The 15691-nt window shown below is 44.9% G+C and overlaps 1 protein-coding gene and 1 pseudogene across 1 annotated transcript in view; one reads left to right on the forward strand and one right to left on the reverse strand.

The window, feature by feature from the left end:
• Window positions 1-1343: 1343 nt before the first annotated feature.
• On the reverse strand, window positions 1344-2982 carry LOC103162232 (annotated as a pseudogene).
• A 238-nt stretch (window positions 2983-3220) lies between these two features.
• CUNH7orf31 (chromosome unknown C7orf31 homolog) overlaps window positions 3221-15691 on the forward strand; it is a 32489-nt gene continuing 20018 nt past the window's right edge. The window contains exons 1-3 of the mRNA XM_027429611.2: window positions 3221-3601; window positions 4409-4566; window positions 11837-12013. Of these exons, the coding sequence (XP_027285412.1) occupies window positions 4433-4566; window positions 11837-12013 (311 nt within the window). The 5' untranslated portion in view covers window positions 3221-3601; window positions 4409-4432. The remainder of the gene's footprint in view (window positions 3602-4408; window positions 4567-11836; window positions 12014-15691) is intronic.

Below are 15691 nucleotides of genomic sequence, written 5' to 3' on the forward strand. Positions count from 1 at the left end.
GAAGAAGAAGAAGAAGAAGAAGAAGAAGAAGAAGAAGAAGAAGAAGAAGAAGAAGAAGAAGAAGAAGACGACGACGACGACGACGACGACGACGACGACGACGACGACGACGACGACGACGAACCCTTGTTGTGGATTTCTCTGAAGACTGCTCTGGCCTGTGTCTGTCCACCCACACCCACACAGTCCTCTTCTGGCTTTCTGGCTTCTTATCTTTTGTTCTCTCTTAATGAAGTGTCCCTCCAGGTTTTAAGACCATTAGGTATGTTCTAATGTTCTCCCAGCTCGAGGTCCCAGCATGGCCTCAAGGCTCTTCCTCCTAATGAACTTTTTCTTTCATTCTTGGAAGGTAATTATATGCCAGCTTCCTTTCATGAACCGACTATGCATTATTTTGCCCCCTTTAAATTCTATTTAACATACATTTAACCTAGAGTTGCCACAACTTCCCTAGTGTTACCACCGTCCACAGACATGGACCAACAATAATTCATCAAATATGTCTCACTCAGTTCCTTCCCAGGAACACTCAAGCCATGACTAAACGGGACCAAGGCCCAGCACACAGAAACCCAGTATGGAAAGTTCTAGAAGGTTGATGTTAGGATGTAAATGTGCAATGGCCCCCCACAGGCTATGTTTCTGAATGTTTGCTCCTCAGGTGGTGGCACTGTTTTGGGACATTGTGTAACCTTTAGGCATGGGGCCTATCTGGCAAATGTAGACTATTCAGGGCAGGCCTTGAAAGTTAATATACTCAGCCCTGCTTTGGGCCCTGTTCTCCGTCGACTGATGACCTGAGATGTGAACAAGCTGCCCACAAGCTCTCACCACCTCAAACAGAGCATCTCTGTTTGACACTGTCTCTCCCCCTGGTGGAAGCTACCCTCTGAAACCCTGTCAGACATTTTTGTCAACAGCAATGGAAAAGAATAATCCAGATGGGGACACGGAAGGAAATGAGCAGACAGAGAGTTAAACGGGAGGTTCTACACAGAGGAGCTGAAAAATGCTGAAAGATGAGGATGGAATTCCATCAGAAACTGAAAACCAAAACCGATGGCTGACTGTCAAAGCCACCTTTCCTTCCCCAGCAGGGTCTAGTCTTCCAGGCTCAGGGTGCTGACCTACTACTGTTTATTGCTGTGAAGAGACACCATGACCAAGGCAGTTTGAGAAGGGAAGCATTTGGGCTGTGGTGGTTCACACCGTCAATCCCAATACTCAGGAGGCAGAAGCAGGCAGAGTCTGAGTTTGAGGACAGCTTGATCTACAGAGCTAGTTCCAGGATAGCTAGGGCTGTTACACAGAGAAACCCTGTCTAGAAAATCAAAATAAACAAATAAATAAATAAGTGTTTAATTGGGGGCTTCCTTACAGTTTCAGAGAAATTCATTTTTTTTCAAAATCCAAAGTTTGTTTTTGTTTTTGTTTTAATAACAGTAAGATCCAGGGTTAGTTTTTGTAGCCATGGCTGGCCCTTCTGCCTCTGGCACGTTCAAACTTCCAGCCCTTGGAGCGGACATAGGGTTTGCTATGTCTGTGTGGCGTTCCTGGGGCCTTGCCAAAATGCCGGTATACCTCTCGGCCTTTCCGAGGACCAGACAAGGGCTCAGGGAAACTCCAGGGCTAGCTTCCGGCCGGCTGCTCACCCGCAGTGCACACACCTTCAGCTTGGGCACTTCGAGAATCCACACATCATCTGTGCTCCCCACAACCACAGCTGTCTTGTTCTCTCAGGAAGCTTCGTCTTTCTCATCACCCAGGACAGGGACAGAGGTGGCCGGTTAGTGCGACTGATAAACCACCTTTTCAGCACAACCTCATTGAAGGTGGAGTTGGTTCTTCTGGCCAGAAACCTGTACAGCTTGACTAGCAGCCGCAGGTGGATGTCCTGGCTCTTGAGCTCCTTGTGCTCAACCCTTCGGTCCTTGTGTCTGACGTCAGCACCCATGACGGCGCCTCCTGCTCGGCTGGGTCCGGAAAGCGAGAAATTCATTCTTGCCTCACTTTTGCCAAATGTCACCTTTCTGCGTCCAGTTTCTTTCAGTTGTTCTTCAAAGGCACAAACTCAGAAACCTAAGTCTGGCTGGCATCGTTATTCTGACCCCCCGCCCGGTATCTTCTCTTTCTTTGGGCAGGGTCTTAATGTAACCCAGGTCAGCCTCACAGTCACTGTGGCTGAGAATGACCTTGAACCTTCTCAGTGCCGGCATTACAGGTTCAGTTTTCCATTTTTAAATGAACTTCTGTCAGGGTTGCAGCCAGAAGTGAGAAGATGAGCCAGGGACCCGGCCTTGGGACAGGCAGATGAACTATGTCCACACTCCACCATCCCGTCAGTCCCATGCTCAGGGAAAGAGATGAAGCTCAGGGATGACCTTGTAGAATCCTACGGACCCCACCTTGGAGCTCAACGGTGCTGGGACTAAAACATGAATTCGAAAGACTAGTGAAAACAAAACAGTTTTTAATACTCAATCCTGCGCACACCAACACCGGCACTGGAGAGAGTCAAACACGGCTGGCGTGCCGATTTGAAGCAAGAGCATGGGTTTTAAGCCTCCCTGGTGTCGAGAAATTCCATCCACTCTTCCATCGGCCACAACTTGCCCCCTCCCCAAATGCCCCATGCTGTTGGTTTAGGACAAAAGCTGTACCCATAATCTGGGCCCTGTGCCTGCCTTCCCCTTCTCTGACAGTGTTCAGCAGGAGCTCTCCGTCTCCTCAGAGTGTGGAGAAGGGGTGCCTGGCGCATCGGGGCTCTCTAACTCTGACGATACTGCAAACCAACTCAAGCCGTGTTCCCGCTTCGGGCTCTCCTGCCCCGGGCAGACCTTACAGGCATTCCGAGTCCGGGAGGGAAAGCATTGCCGGGGGGAGCCACCAGGGGGCGCCCGGAGTCAGCTACCGCCGGCCACGCGGATGGGCGACGGCGGCAAGCGGGGCCTCGGAGCGGTGGAGGGGGAGGCGGGGCCTTTGAAGCAGGGGCGGGGCGGGGCGGGGCTGTAGCCTGAGGGCGGCCAGGCCCAGGGCGGCGGGGGAGACAGGCGTGTGGGCGGAGCCAACGACGGAGGGCGAGGCTGAAGCCTGTAGAGGGCGACGAGCAGGGGCGGTGTCGGGACCACAAGGGAGAGTGGGGGCGGGGCCTGAGGTGGGGGCGGGGCCTGGGCTTGAAGGCGCTTGAGCCCCTCCCCCGGGGGCGGGGTTAGGGACGACGGCGGGAAAGTCCGTTGTTCCACCTTCCCCCCCTTCCGGCCCCGCTTCCCATTCTGGTGGCCCGGGGTCTCCCAAGTGGCTCCCTGAACAACCTGAGTGGGCTTCCGGCCGCTCCTCCGCCGGCGCGCTGGGCCCGCCACCGTGCGCCCCACCCTCAGGATGTGTTACCTAAGTGCACGGTCACCGTCGCCGTCACAGGCAGCTTCAACCCCGCCCCGGCCAGCCCGCGTCCCTCCGGCCTTCCTCCCCCGCACCTGCCGCACGCTCCCGGGGCCCGCAGGTGCGGAAGACCGTGAAATTCCAAGCCCCGCGGACACCTGCCAGCTCCTGTGACAAGAAGGGGGAGGCGAGGTCGGGCGGAACTCCAGGGCAGATGTGCCAGGTGCGTGCGACCCCTGGTGGCGCTGGGCGGGCCTCCCCACCGGGGCCACCGCCCCGGACCACCTAGTTTAGCTGTCTACGAGAACCCGTCCTTGTCCAGAATCGACGCCTTTCGAGCAGTGGTTCTCAACCTTCCTAATACTGTGACCCCTCTGTTTGAAAAACTTTTTAGAATTTGTTTTTTACATTCCAATCCCAATTCCCCCCTCCCCCATCCCCACCCACCCACACACCCACCCCTCCCATCTGCTCCTCGGAGAGGATAGGGCCTCCCCTTGGAAGTCTACAAAGTCTGTCCCATCATCTCCTTGAGTGCAGGGACCCTTTAATGCAGTTCCTCGTGTTGTGATGACGACCCCAATATAACATTATTTTCGTTGCTGCTATTAGGAATCGTAATGTAACTATGTTTTCTGATGGTCTTGGGCGACCCCCAAAGGGGTCAAGTTGATAACTGCTGCTTTTTGAGGAAGGCTCTTGTCCTGCTCTTGTCTCCCTGCTTCTTAGAAAGACCCACCATGAGTAGTGTTAAATTTGAGGCAAGAACACAGGTTCTCCATGTGTTCAGTTGAAGTTATTTCCAAGAAGTTTACTTTTATTACAGAAGTTACTGTTTATTACAGGTTTGACAGAGTCCCCCAGACCCGCACAGGCAGTAAGAAAGCCTCTGATTTTTGTGCATCGATGAGTTGAAGAATTTTGGCAGCAGAAAATGTTTCCTACCTAGGGCAAAGTCATTGTAATACTAACCAAGACAGTTTGCAAAACAAAATCGCCCTCACTTTTCACTTACCTATTTGCTCTCCAGACTGCTTAAGTATAGGCAAGAAGCATGGAAGTGATTCACGGCAGGCCCTACTGCTGCAGGGAGCTTGAAGGAGCTGATATCCTGTCCAACACCTTTTACTCTAACGAACTGCACACCCCGCTCGAAACAACTACTCGCCAAACCGCTTCTGATGACAGGTAAAACAGAAATCAGAAAAATGCAAAAGAAAGATTTCGATACATTAGTAACTTGCTCTAAGCACTTCAGCCCTCCCATATATCACATGAAAAAGAAAGCAAAACATGACTAAACTTTGCATGGTTAATCTGTTAAAACTGGAAAAGTACATTACCATATCCTATTTAAAAAAAAAAAAAAAAAAGCAATGGGGAAACCCACAGAAACAGCTGACCTGAGCTAGTGGGAGCTCGATGACTCCAGACTGGCAGCTGGGGAACCTGCATAGGATCCAACTAGGGCCCCTGAATGTGGGTGACAGTTGTTTGGCTTGGGCAGTTCCATAAACTGGCCACTGGCAATGGGACCAGGATTTACCCTAGTGAATGAATTGGCATTTTGGAGTCCATTCCCTAAGGAGGGAAACCTTGCTCAGCCTAGGTACAGGGGGGAGGGCCTTGGTCCTGCCTTAACATATGACAGACTTTGTTGACTCCCCATGGGAGGCCTCACCCTCTCTGAGGAGTGAATGGGGGTGGGGTGGGGAGAAGGTAGGGGGAACTGGGATTGGTATGTAAAATAAAAAGATCGTTTTAAAAAGTTAAAAAAATAAAAAGCAAACATCAAATTCTTCCACTACATTCTAGGTGTGTGTGTGTGTGTGTGTGTGTGTGTGTGTGTGTGTGTGTGTGTGTTGCAGGGACTAAACCCAGACCTTATGTCTACTAGGCAAACAGTGTACCACCAAGCTACATCGATATACCTCCAGACCTGTTCTAGAACTCTAGAATGGTCCCTTCCTTGACCTGGAGATCAATCTGTTTATTGTGGTATCCACTAAGAGCGTATTCACCAACACCTTCTGCCCAGAAATACTCTAGAATCTGTTGCTAACTATGGTTGCTATGTAAGCCTGCACCGGATGTTTGGTTGTGACCCTTTCGATGCTCATGACAGCCATATCAGTGAGCACTGCTATCCTTTCACCTATACCCTATGATGTATAGGCTATAAGCAAATACTTTGCCAAAGTCTCTGGCTCGGGTTTCTTCTGCTTGATTAACTTGAATCATTTTGAGAGGAAGAATAAGTTTGTTTTTAAGTACCTTGTGTAGTTGGGTTCTTGTTTTGTGTATTTCTAATTTCACTTGGCCAATCCCTAAAAATTCTTTGTAAGAGGAGGCTAGGTAATGGCTCAGCTGGTAAAGTGCTGACCACACAAGCATGAAGATGTAAGTTCGATTCCCAGCAACTACATAAAAAAGCCATGTGTGGTGGTGTGAACCTGTTATCCCCGTGCTGGGGAGGCAGAAACAGGAGGATCACTGGGATCCTTGGGGTTCAATAAGCAGCTTTCTAGTCAGTAAGCACCAGGTTTAGTGAGAAACCCTGTCTCAGAAATAAAGTGGAGAATGATTGAGGAGGGCAGTTAATGTCACTTTGTGGCCTCACACATCTGTGTAGAAACATATACACAAGCTTTTAAAAATTAAATTTTAGGAAATTAGACGGGAAACCACCTTACCTCAGTTTAAACACTTCCAAAACGTTGCTGGAAGGCTACCTCAGCAGTTAAGGGCATTTGCTGCTCTTCCAGATGACCTCAGTTTGGTTTTAAGCACCCAGGTATGGCTCTCATCTCCCACATCAGGAAGCTCACAAACACCAGGAACTACAGTTCTGAAGATCCAGTGCCTTCTTCTGGCCTCCAAGGGCACCTGCAGATACTTGGCATAGATACATACTCATAAAGCAATAAATTGTCAAAACAAAAACCTTCCGAAGTGGTGCATTGCTACTCACAGACAGCCCATTCCAGTTTTGACTGGCCCTGGTTGTTGGATCAGTTTCTTTGAGATGTTTCAAGAACACTTTTTCTTCCTTGTAACTTCTTACCTGCTAGTTCTGGATCTTTAGTCTGAAAACGTGTAAGGTAATAAGTCATTATTCCCAGTCAGGAGCCCTTTACCAGTTTAAAGTTTGTTCAGATTCCCTAAGCATCTCTTTCTCAGCCCTGGCATTGGTTCTTCCAGATTCTGCTCTTACATTAGTTTCTTGCTATCTTGACTACACTTAGTAGATCTATTTCAATTTATAAACTTGCTCTTTGCAAAAGAAAAAAATGGGATGAAGGGAGCCTGGAGAGATGGGCCAGGGTTAAGAGTTATTTGCAGCCCTTACAAAAGACCCTGGTTCAGTTGCTAACTCACAGCCCTCTATAACTCCAGTTGCCTGGAGTCTGAAGCCCTCTTCTGATCTCTTCAAGCACCAGGCACACAAGTGGTATACACACATGCAGAAAAACATACTGTTATTTATAATAAATATGTAAATAAATGTTTGGCATGATCAGTGTTTTCTAAACCACATACATTTGAGAAAATAAAGCGCCCATATGGTCAGCTATCCATAAAATACAAGAGACCTTTTAAGCACTGTCTGGGAATAACCATCCCTGTCTTCTAATAACTAAACCTTGCCTTCCCTTTTATTTTATGTGAGCTTTTCTATTGTAATCTCCAGACAGCCAGGATGACCATGTGTTCTTACTACCCTTCCCGTTAACTCCTCATAAGAAGCCCCAGGAAACCTAGAGAAGATCCCCTTTCCCTCACTGTTCTCAGATGCTCTGGAAAGTGTCACCAGGACAACAGCAGCATCTCTACTCTGGGATACCCGAGGCTTGCCTCCAAACAAGTTCTGGGTCAGTGTCTCTCAACCCAAACCCAAAGCAAAATGATAGGAAGCAAAAAGCCCCTACATTCCAGGAAATCACTCTTCCTGGTGGTAAAGATGAATCGAGTCCTTGGCATATGTTAGCTTTCAGTTGTTTAGTTTTCTAAGCATAGAGATAGGTGCACCCTTGCCAAGTGTGACAGATTTTGAGTTAATGTGGCAATCTTAATGATAATATACAATTCCCTATACCAGCCTATTTTGTTCTCATAATGGGCAAGGCAGTCAGCGTACATTAAAATTACCTAAGGATAATCCTATCAGATTACCCCTGTAATCCCGGCACTTGGGAGGCTAAAACAAAAAAGCTATTGAACTAAGAACCATTGCCATGAGTTTAAGGATACCCTGGGCTATATAGTTAGCTCCAGGACAACCTGGACTATCAACTAAGACCCTATCTCAAAAAGAAATAACTCTGAGAAGTTTCATAAAAATACATATTTCCAGGCACACTAAGTTGGAGGTGGGGCAGAAGAACCTGGGAAAGGCTGGGTTAGCAGAAAGCACTGTAAGCAGTAGGAGAACCAGAAATAGGGTTCTGGCTTATCCAATGATCAAAGAACAAGCTAATCTTTGTATCTGTACTTCAATTTATCCACGTGTGTGTGTTAGAACAATTATAGTAGCCACTATTTTATAACAGTCTCATTTGTTCTCCTTTAACAATGTTAAGTAAATTGATAGGCACTGTATTCTTTTGTATTTTTTCCGTTGAAAAGTTAGAGACTAGGAATAGTTAGGTGGTAGGATTTTTGCCAGCATGTATGAGGCACTAGGTTTAAATGCTGGTGAGCGAGTGCACACACACACACACACACACACACACACACACAAACACACACTAAATAAATGTACCTGTGACTGGGACAGCACCCAGAATCACTAGCCCTATCCCCTCTTCTCGGTCAGCTGACTTCTTGTCAGTTCTATAACTCACCAGGCAGAGAAACATATCAATTAAAGAAACATCTTGAGAATTGCTTAGGATTTCAGTATAGGGGCTCCCATTTTGCTTCTAGGTTCACGTCAGTGATTTCTGATGTTTAAAACACACACACACACACACACACACACACACACACACACACACACACACGGAGGCGGGGAGGGAAAGAGAGAGAGCTATTCTCTTCCAGCTTAAAAAAAAAATGAGTTTGGTGTGAGTTTTCTTGTAACCATGCCTTCCAAATGTTATTAGTCAAATTGAGCCTTCTAATTTTGTCATTGATACTCAAGATTCTACACAATGTCTTTAATAGGTTTTGGTCCATCCATAACCTTCCTTAAAACAAAGTAAACAACTTTCTGTGGCTATAGAATGAAACACCAATAATTTTGTGAATATTCTCTCTGTTAAGGAGAAGTGTTTTATTTGAAATAATTATTTCATCTTAAAACCTCAACTTACATTTTAAACAGTTCCTTCTATACAATGTTATGAGTATTAACACTAAAGGATGAGGGTTGAGTAGACTTGACTATTGAAAATAAGAAGAAGCATGCTGGGTGTGGTGGTTCATGGTTATTAATCCCAGCACTCAGTAGACTAAGGCAGTTGAATTTGCCGTGGGTTCCCCACCAGCTGGGGCAGAAAGAAAGACTGCAAAGGGTAGAGAGGGCCAAGGGTGATTAAGGTATTACCTCTTATTTTAAATGTTTTTTCCCCCAATTTTGCAGCTTCACTGGGTGCCAGTACACATGATTGATTAACAATTTTTGACTCATCTTCTGGGACAATATAATTTATTGGGGTCAGATATTGAGAAGTTGACTCATTTATGATTTAAGTATAACTTTACAAACTTAAAAATGAAAGCTTAGCTTTTCATTAATCACAAGTGTTTAATATTTTTCACTTGTCATGTCCCCTAATCCATGTGTGTTGATCATTGTCAGAGATCATTGGGAGAAGGGGAAAGGTCTGAAAGGCTGTTTTCCAGGACCCCACAGCAACATGCCCCAAGCTTTCCTCAACTGTGGCACAGAACTTAGGACATGCTCTCTGTAATGAGCCAGACAAAGTATTTTGTGCTCTACAGTTTTATTATAAATATCCATTTCTGGTAGCCACAGACTAGTCACATATAAATGAAAGGCAGTATTCCAATAAAATGCTATTTGCCAAATAGTAGGGCAATAGCAATTTCATATGATATTCAGTTCCATTTGTAAGGCAGTCATGAGTGGCTTTTGTTGTTGTTGCGTGTTGTTTTATTTTTGTTTCTTCAAAACAGGTTTTCTCTGTATTGCTTTGGAGCCTGTCCTGGAACTTGCTCTGTAGACCAGGCTGGCTTTGAACTCACAGAGATCCTCCTGCCTCTGCCTCCTGAGTGCTGGGATTAAAGATGTGTGTCACCAACACCCAGCTCCGAGTCATGAGTGTTAATTCTCCATTGTACTAATCAGTTACTGTTGGGGAGGAGTTGTCTAAGGCATGTACTGTACTGACAGAGAGACAGAAGTACCCAGCAGCCCATGCCTCTCCAAGCTCTGCCTCCATGACTCTCGCTGCTTCCCCTATACTCACAGGACAGTCCGCAGGGCTCAGGAAGCCCACAGAAGATAGTTCTGCTTTTCTCTCATGCTTTCCTTCTCACATGGCCCTCTTCCACTGTACCCACAAATTCCTGACCTCTAGACCAGCTCTAAAAGTAGACATGCAAAACCATTTTTATGATCCTTGCAATCAACTAAGTTCTACGCAAGTCTTTATAAATCTTCTAAACATATCCAAATATCCAAGTTAGAATGGGGGTAGCACTTTTAAGCTTCTGACTTGAGACTTAGGCTGTTTCTGTTCATCCACACATTGACCCACAAAGAGAACTCTATTCCTCAATTCCCTCAATTCTCTCCAGAGGACTCATTGCTGCATAGCATTTGTCAACCTAGGGAACCTCACTGGACTGTTGGGAAGCAAGTAATGTCTTGATAGTATCAGCCCTAGTCCTTCACAACACTCCAAGTCTCCTCAACAGATGATGCCTGGAAGACCCAACTACAAAGGAGCGAGTTTGACCCTTACCTTGTACCGTACGTAAAATTTACTTAAAATGATTCAGAGACACAGGTGTAAAAGCGAGAACTAAAACTATGAAACTCATAGAGGGGAAAAAAACAGGAGTAAGTCTTTGATTTTGGAGTTGCAGTGTTTTTATAAATGAGATCCTAATCCAATCAACAAAGCTAAAATGAGCCAGGCGGTGGTGGCAATTGCCTATAATCCCAGCACTTGGGAGGCAGAGGCAGGTGGATCTCTGTGAGTTTGAGGCCAGCCTGGGTCTACTGAGAAAGTTCCAGGACAGCCTCCAAAGCTACAGAGCAACCCTGTCTTGAAAAACCAAAAAAGAAAATAAAAATGAGTGGAACTTCATCAAAATTAGAAACTTTGATATTTCAAAAGATACTCTCAAGTAAGTAAAAAGAAAGTGTACAGAATAGGATGACATATTTGCATAGTATAGCCAATAAGAGTCTTGTATATGGGACTTAAAAAGAACATGTAACTAAGAAATAAAACAAATTTTAAAAAACACAAAATCAAATAGACATTTTCCAAAGAAGAAATAGTAACAAAATGTACTGTTGTCATTAAGAAAATGCAAAACAAATTCCAGTGACATACTCCTTTACCTCCATGAAAATGACTATAATTCTTTTTCAAGCATACATAACAAGTGTTGCTATGAATATGGAAAACTTGAACCCTTATTCCATGATTTTAGGAGTGTCGAATTAATAATCTGTTATGGAATAGCCCAGCAGATTCCCAACAAATTAAATTCAAATTAACATATGACCCAGCTATATATAACTCATTCTTTGGTAGTGTTCTCTGGAAAATTATATCAAGTGCTCAAACAAAAATACTAGTATCTAATGCAGCAATATTAATAAAAGTCAAATATCTTATGAACTGATGAATGGTTAAGCAAATGAAATATCCATTGGTAGACTATGACACAGCCATTAGGAGGATTGAAGTCCTGGTCATGCCACATCATGCATCGACTTTGAAAGCATTGTGTTAAATGATAGAAGCCAACACAAAGACTACATACTACATAGAACCATTTCTGTTTATATGAAGTATCCAAAACAGATAAGTCTAGTAAGAAGGTAGGTGCTTGGGGTGGAGTAAAGGTGAATTCTGCTGGGCGTTGGTGGCGCACGCCTTTAATCCCAGCACTCGGGAGGCAGAGGCAGGCGGATCTCTGTGAGTTTGAGGCCAGCCTGGTCTCCAGAGCGAGTGCCAGGATAGAAACCCAAGGTGAGTTCCTTAGTAGAGAAGTAGACAAAGAACACGGGGCTTCTTTTGCACCCTTGTGGGTCAACTAAAACGGTTGAATCTATGATATGTGAATTTCATCTCAATTAAGCTTTATTTTTTTACAAAATAAACACAATATTTGTGGGGACAGCTAACCTCATCCCTTTGACAGTCAGAGTGTATCATAATCTTAGAATTCTATATTCTGAAAACATGATCTAAACTCCTAATGAAGTGAAAGGGATTTAAGTGCACTGTCAGAAGTCTGTCATTTCTCACAGGTATCAGGAGCTGAGGGATTCACTGCCACAATGCAGGCTTCCATGGGGTGCTGAAAGAGAATATGGTGGCATTATTCCAGTTGCTCTTCCTGAAGAACACAGGCCAAAGTGTGAGCCTCCCTGTGTTATGAGCAAAGGACATCAGCATTATGGATTTGGTGGAGAGATCTGGCCAAAGTAAGTGAACTTTCCAGCATTCATGTAAGGTCTTCATTAACCATTGCTCGTTTTTATTGTTAGTTCTTAACATGTCTGCTTCTAGACTTTTACTGTTTATGAGAAGAAAGATAGAAGAACTAATCTTGTGCTTCCCAATTGTGAAATCAGTGGTAAGTCTGTAGATTTTATGTTGCTGCCATTTCAGATATTAAAGTATTGTGATTAGAATGTCTGATTAATTCCTCACTTATCTAAAACCAAATGAGGGTTGGAGCAGTGTCTCAGCAGTTAAGAACACTGGCTGCTCTTCCAGAGGATCTGGGTTCAGTTCCCAGCACCCACATGGCAGCTCACAACCATCTGTAACTCCAGTTCTGGGAAATCTGACTCCCTCTTCTGGACTATAAAGGTACTATATGAGCCGGGCATTGGTGGCACACGCCTTTTTTTCCAGCACTCAGGAGGCAGAGGCAGGCTGATCTCTGTGAGTTCGAGACCAGCCTGGTCTCCAGAGCGAGTGCCAGGATAGGCTCCAAAGCTACACAGAGAAACCCTGTCTCAGAAAAAAAAAAAAAAAGTACTAGATGTGTGTGCGTGATGTGCAGATATACATGCAAGCACATATACCCACATGCATAAAATAAAACTTAAAACTAAATGTGAGGAAAGGTAGAAGGAGGAAATTAAGTTTAAGAATGATTTTGCTTGAACAAAAAGGTCGCCCCAATTTGTACAGGTATTCTTGGTTTGAGACTTTTCTAGTTCCTTCACTAATCTTTATTAAAGTATTTGAACCTGCAGGGCACTATTTTCATGCTGATTTTTCCCCATATGTGTCTGGGGTGGGGTGCCTGGATGTCAGAGGACAACTTTGAAAGTTGGTTCTCTTCTTCTACTATGTGGATTCCAGGAATTGGTCAGGTTTGGCAGCAGGCCTTTACCTTTACCTAAACTAACTGGCCAGCCCATATTTTCAAGTAATAAACTACAGAGTTATGCTTTCAGATACAGTATTCAAAACACAAGACTAAAGGAGCCTGGGCCTGTTGGCACAGCATGTAATCCAAGCTGACTAAGGGACTGAGGAAGGAGGATTAGAAATTCAGGGCCTAGGCAACTTGGTAAGAAAGACCCTGTCTCAAAACAGAACATAAACGAAAGAAAAAAGAGAGGATTCAGAATATAGTTCAATGTTCAGTGGTGCCTAGCATGCACAAGGCCCTAGATTAAAAAAAAAAATTAGCAGCAAATTAAATTAAATGCTTCAATATTTGGTAAAGGTTATTATATTTGCCCAGAATGGAATCCATAAAACCGTGGCATATAGCCCACTTTCTTTCCTGCCTTATCTAATACTCCGAGTTGCCTGGTTTACTAATAGTCTAGATAACTAGTCTTTTGCATGTAAAAGAAATAAATTAGGAAAGATAAGCCACAGCTAGACAATAAAAGTTAATAATAAGGGCTTGTGCAGCCAGTGGCCTCTAAGCATCAACAAATAAGAACAAGGCCCACAGTCACACCACAAGGACATCTGCTCAACTATGTTCATAGCAAAATTATTTGTAATAGCCAGATCTTGTAAACAACCTAGATGCTCCTCAACTGAAGAATGGATAGAGAAAAGATGGTATATTTACACAGTGGAGTACTAGTCAGTGGTAAGAAACATGGCATCCGGGCGTTGGTGGCGCACGCCTTCGCCTTTAATCCCAGCACTCGGGAGGCAGAGGTAGGCGGATCTCTGTGAGTTCGAAGCCAGCCTGGTCTACAAGAGCTAGTTCCAGGACAGCCTCCAAAGCCACAGAGGAAACCCTGTCTTGAAAAACCAAAAAAAAAAAAAAAGAAAGAAAGAAACATGGCATCCTAAAATTCACAGGCAAATGTGCCCCAGCTAGCAGGGCTGCAACGTGAACCTGAACCCCAAAGGACCTGGACTGAATAGGAACAAGAGGCACAAGGAAGACAGCAAGACAGGGTTTCCGATCAAGCTGTAAAATTTTATTTTTCTCAGAGACCTTATTTAGCGGTTGAAGCGGGAAAGACTTGGGTGGGGAGAGGTTATTTGCCTGGTACGTGAGATTTCCTCAGGGAGAAGCCTTTGATCTGGTACATGAGTCCTTGAAGGTAGACAGGGTGTCAGGTAGACATGTTTGCCCAGGCTCTATTCATTTGGGGAAGAGGTAGATTGGGACTGTAGTTAGCTATTCTCCCAACATAATGGATTACTCATGCTGACAGTCTTTACAAGAGGTCCTATACAACAGTGATGGCTCCTGGCACAAATGGACAGAACTAGAAAAACAAAAAACAAAACATCCTAAGTGAGGTAGCCAGAAAGCCAAATATAAATATAGTATGTACTCACTCACAAGTGGACACCAGAAATAAAGCAAAAGATACCCAGCCTACAATCCACAACCCCAGAGAAGCTTGAACCCTGTCCCAGAAACAGATGGAAGCAGATGCAGAAATCCACAACTAACCATTGGGCCAAGCTCCTGGAGCACAATCAAAGTGAGGAAGGAGTGATAATATGAACAAAGGAGTCAAGACCGTGATGGGGAAACCCACAGAATCAGCTGACCCGAGCTAGTGAGAGATCACTGACTCAGCTCTGACAAATGGGGAACCTGCGTAAGACCAAACTAGACTCCCTTAATATAGGTGACAATGGTGTGACTGGGATAATATATGAGGCCACTGGCAGTGGGTCCAAGATCTAACTCTAATGCACAAACTGACTTAGTGGAGCCCATTCTATATGGAGAGATACCTTGCCCAGCCTAGAGACATAGAGACAGGGGAGTGGGGGGGGGGTGAGGAGGTGCCTTGGTCCTGCCTCAATGAGATGATGGGACAGACTACGTAGACTTCCTAGGTGAAGTCTTACCCTCTCCGAGGAGCAGATGGGAGTAGGGGGAGTTTGGGGTAGCCTTAAAACAACTACTTAGGTAACTTGGAAACAAGCTAGATGCCCCTCAGAACTGAAGAATGGATAAAGAATATGTGGTACATTTACACAGTGGAGTGATGAGGTAGGAAGGGGGAGGAGAGGAGGGGGAGAACTAGGAATGTAAAAATAAATTTAAACGTGCAAAAAAGAAAAAGGAAGTAGGGTATAAATAACTCAGAAAGAAAGAAAGAAAGAGGGAAAGAAGAGAAGGAAAGGAACAAGGCCCAGCAGAGACCAAGTAGGAAGAGTCAGACAGTAACACACATTACAGATAGTGAAGATCTCAAGTTGGAAGACTTGTTCAACAAACAGACTTTCTTTAAAGACTCCACTCTCAGGGAAACTCTTAACTATGCTATAGTTGGTTGTGCCTTTATAAACTCTAGGCTGTCACTCTTCCCTCAAGCTAGACATTGGTAATCTGTAGAACAGGGATTTGACCCAGGTTGGTTTGATACTAAAGCCCCAGATGCTAACACCTGTTCATTTTATTGGTTTACCCATTTATTCTCTATCTGTTTCACAATTTGAACACAGCACGCAATGGCTTAGCAACCAGGTTATAGCTCTCTGAGGATTACACAGCTGTGGTCCCCAACGTCTGTGTGTTAAAAGTGCACAATTATTCTGGGCATAGTGGTGCACGCCTTTATTCCCAGAACTAGGGAGGCAGAGGCAGGTGGATCTCTGTGAGTTCAAAGCCAGCCTGCTCTACAAATAGAGTTCCAAGACACCTAGGG

Source organism: Cricetulus griseus, chromosome 8 (assembly GCF_003668045.3).
Source record: "Cricetulus griseus strain 17A/GY chromosome 8, alternate assembly CriGri-PICRH-1.0, whole genome shotgun sequence".
Classification (NCBI taxonomy): domain Eukaryota; kingdom Metazoa; phylum Chordata; class Mammalia; order Rodentia; family Cricetidae; genus Cricetulus; species Cricetulus griseus.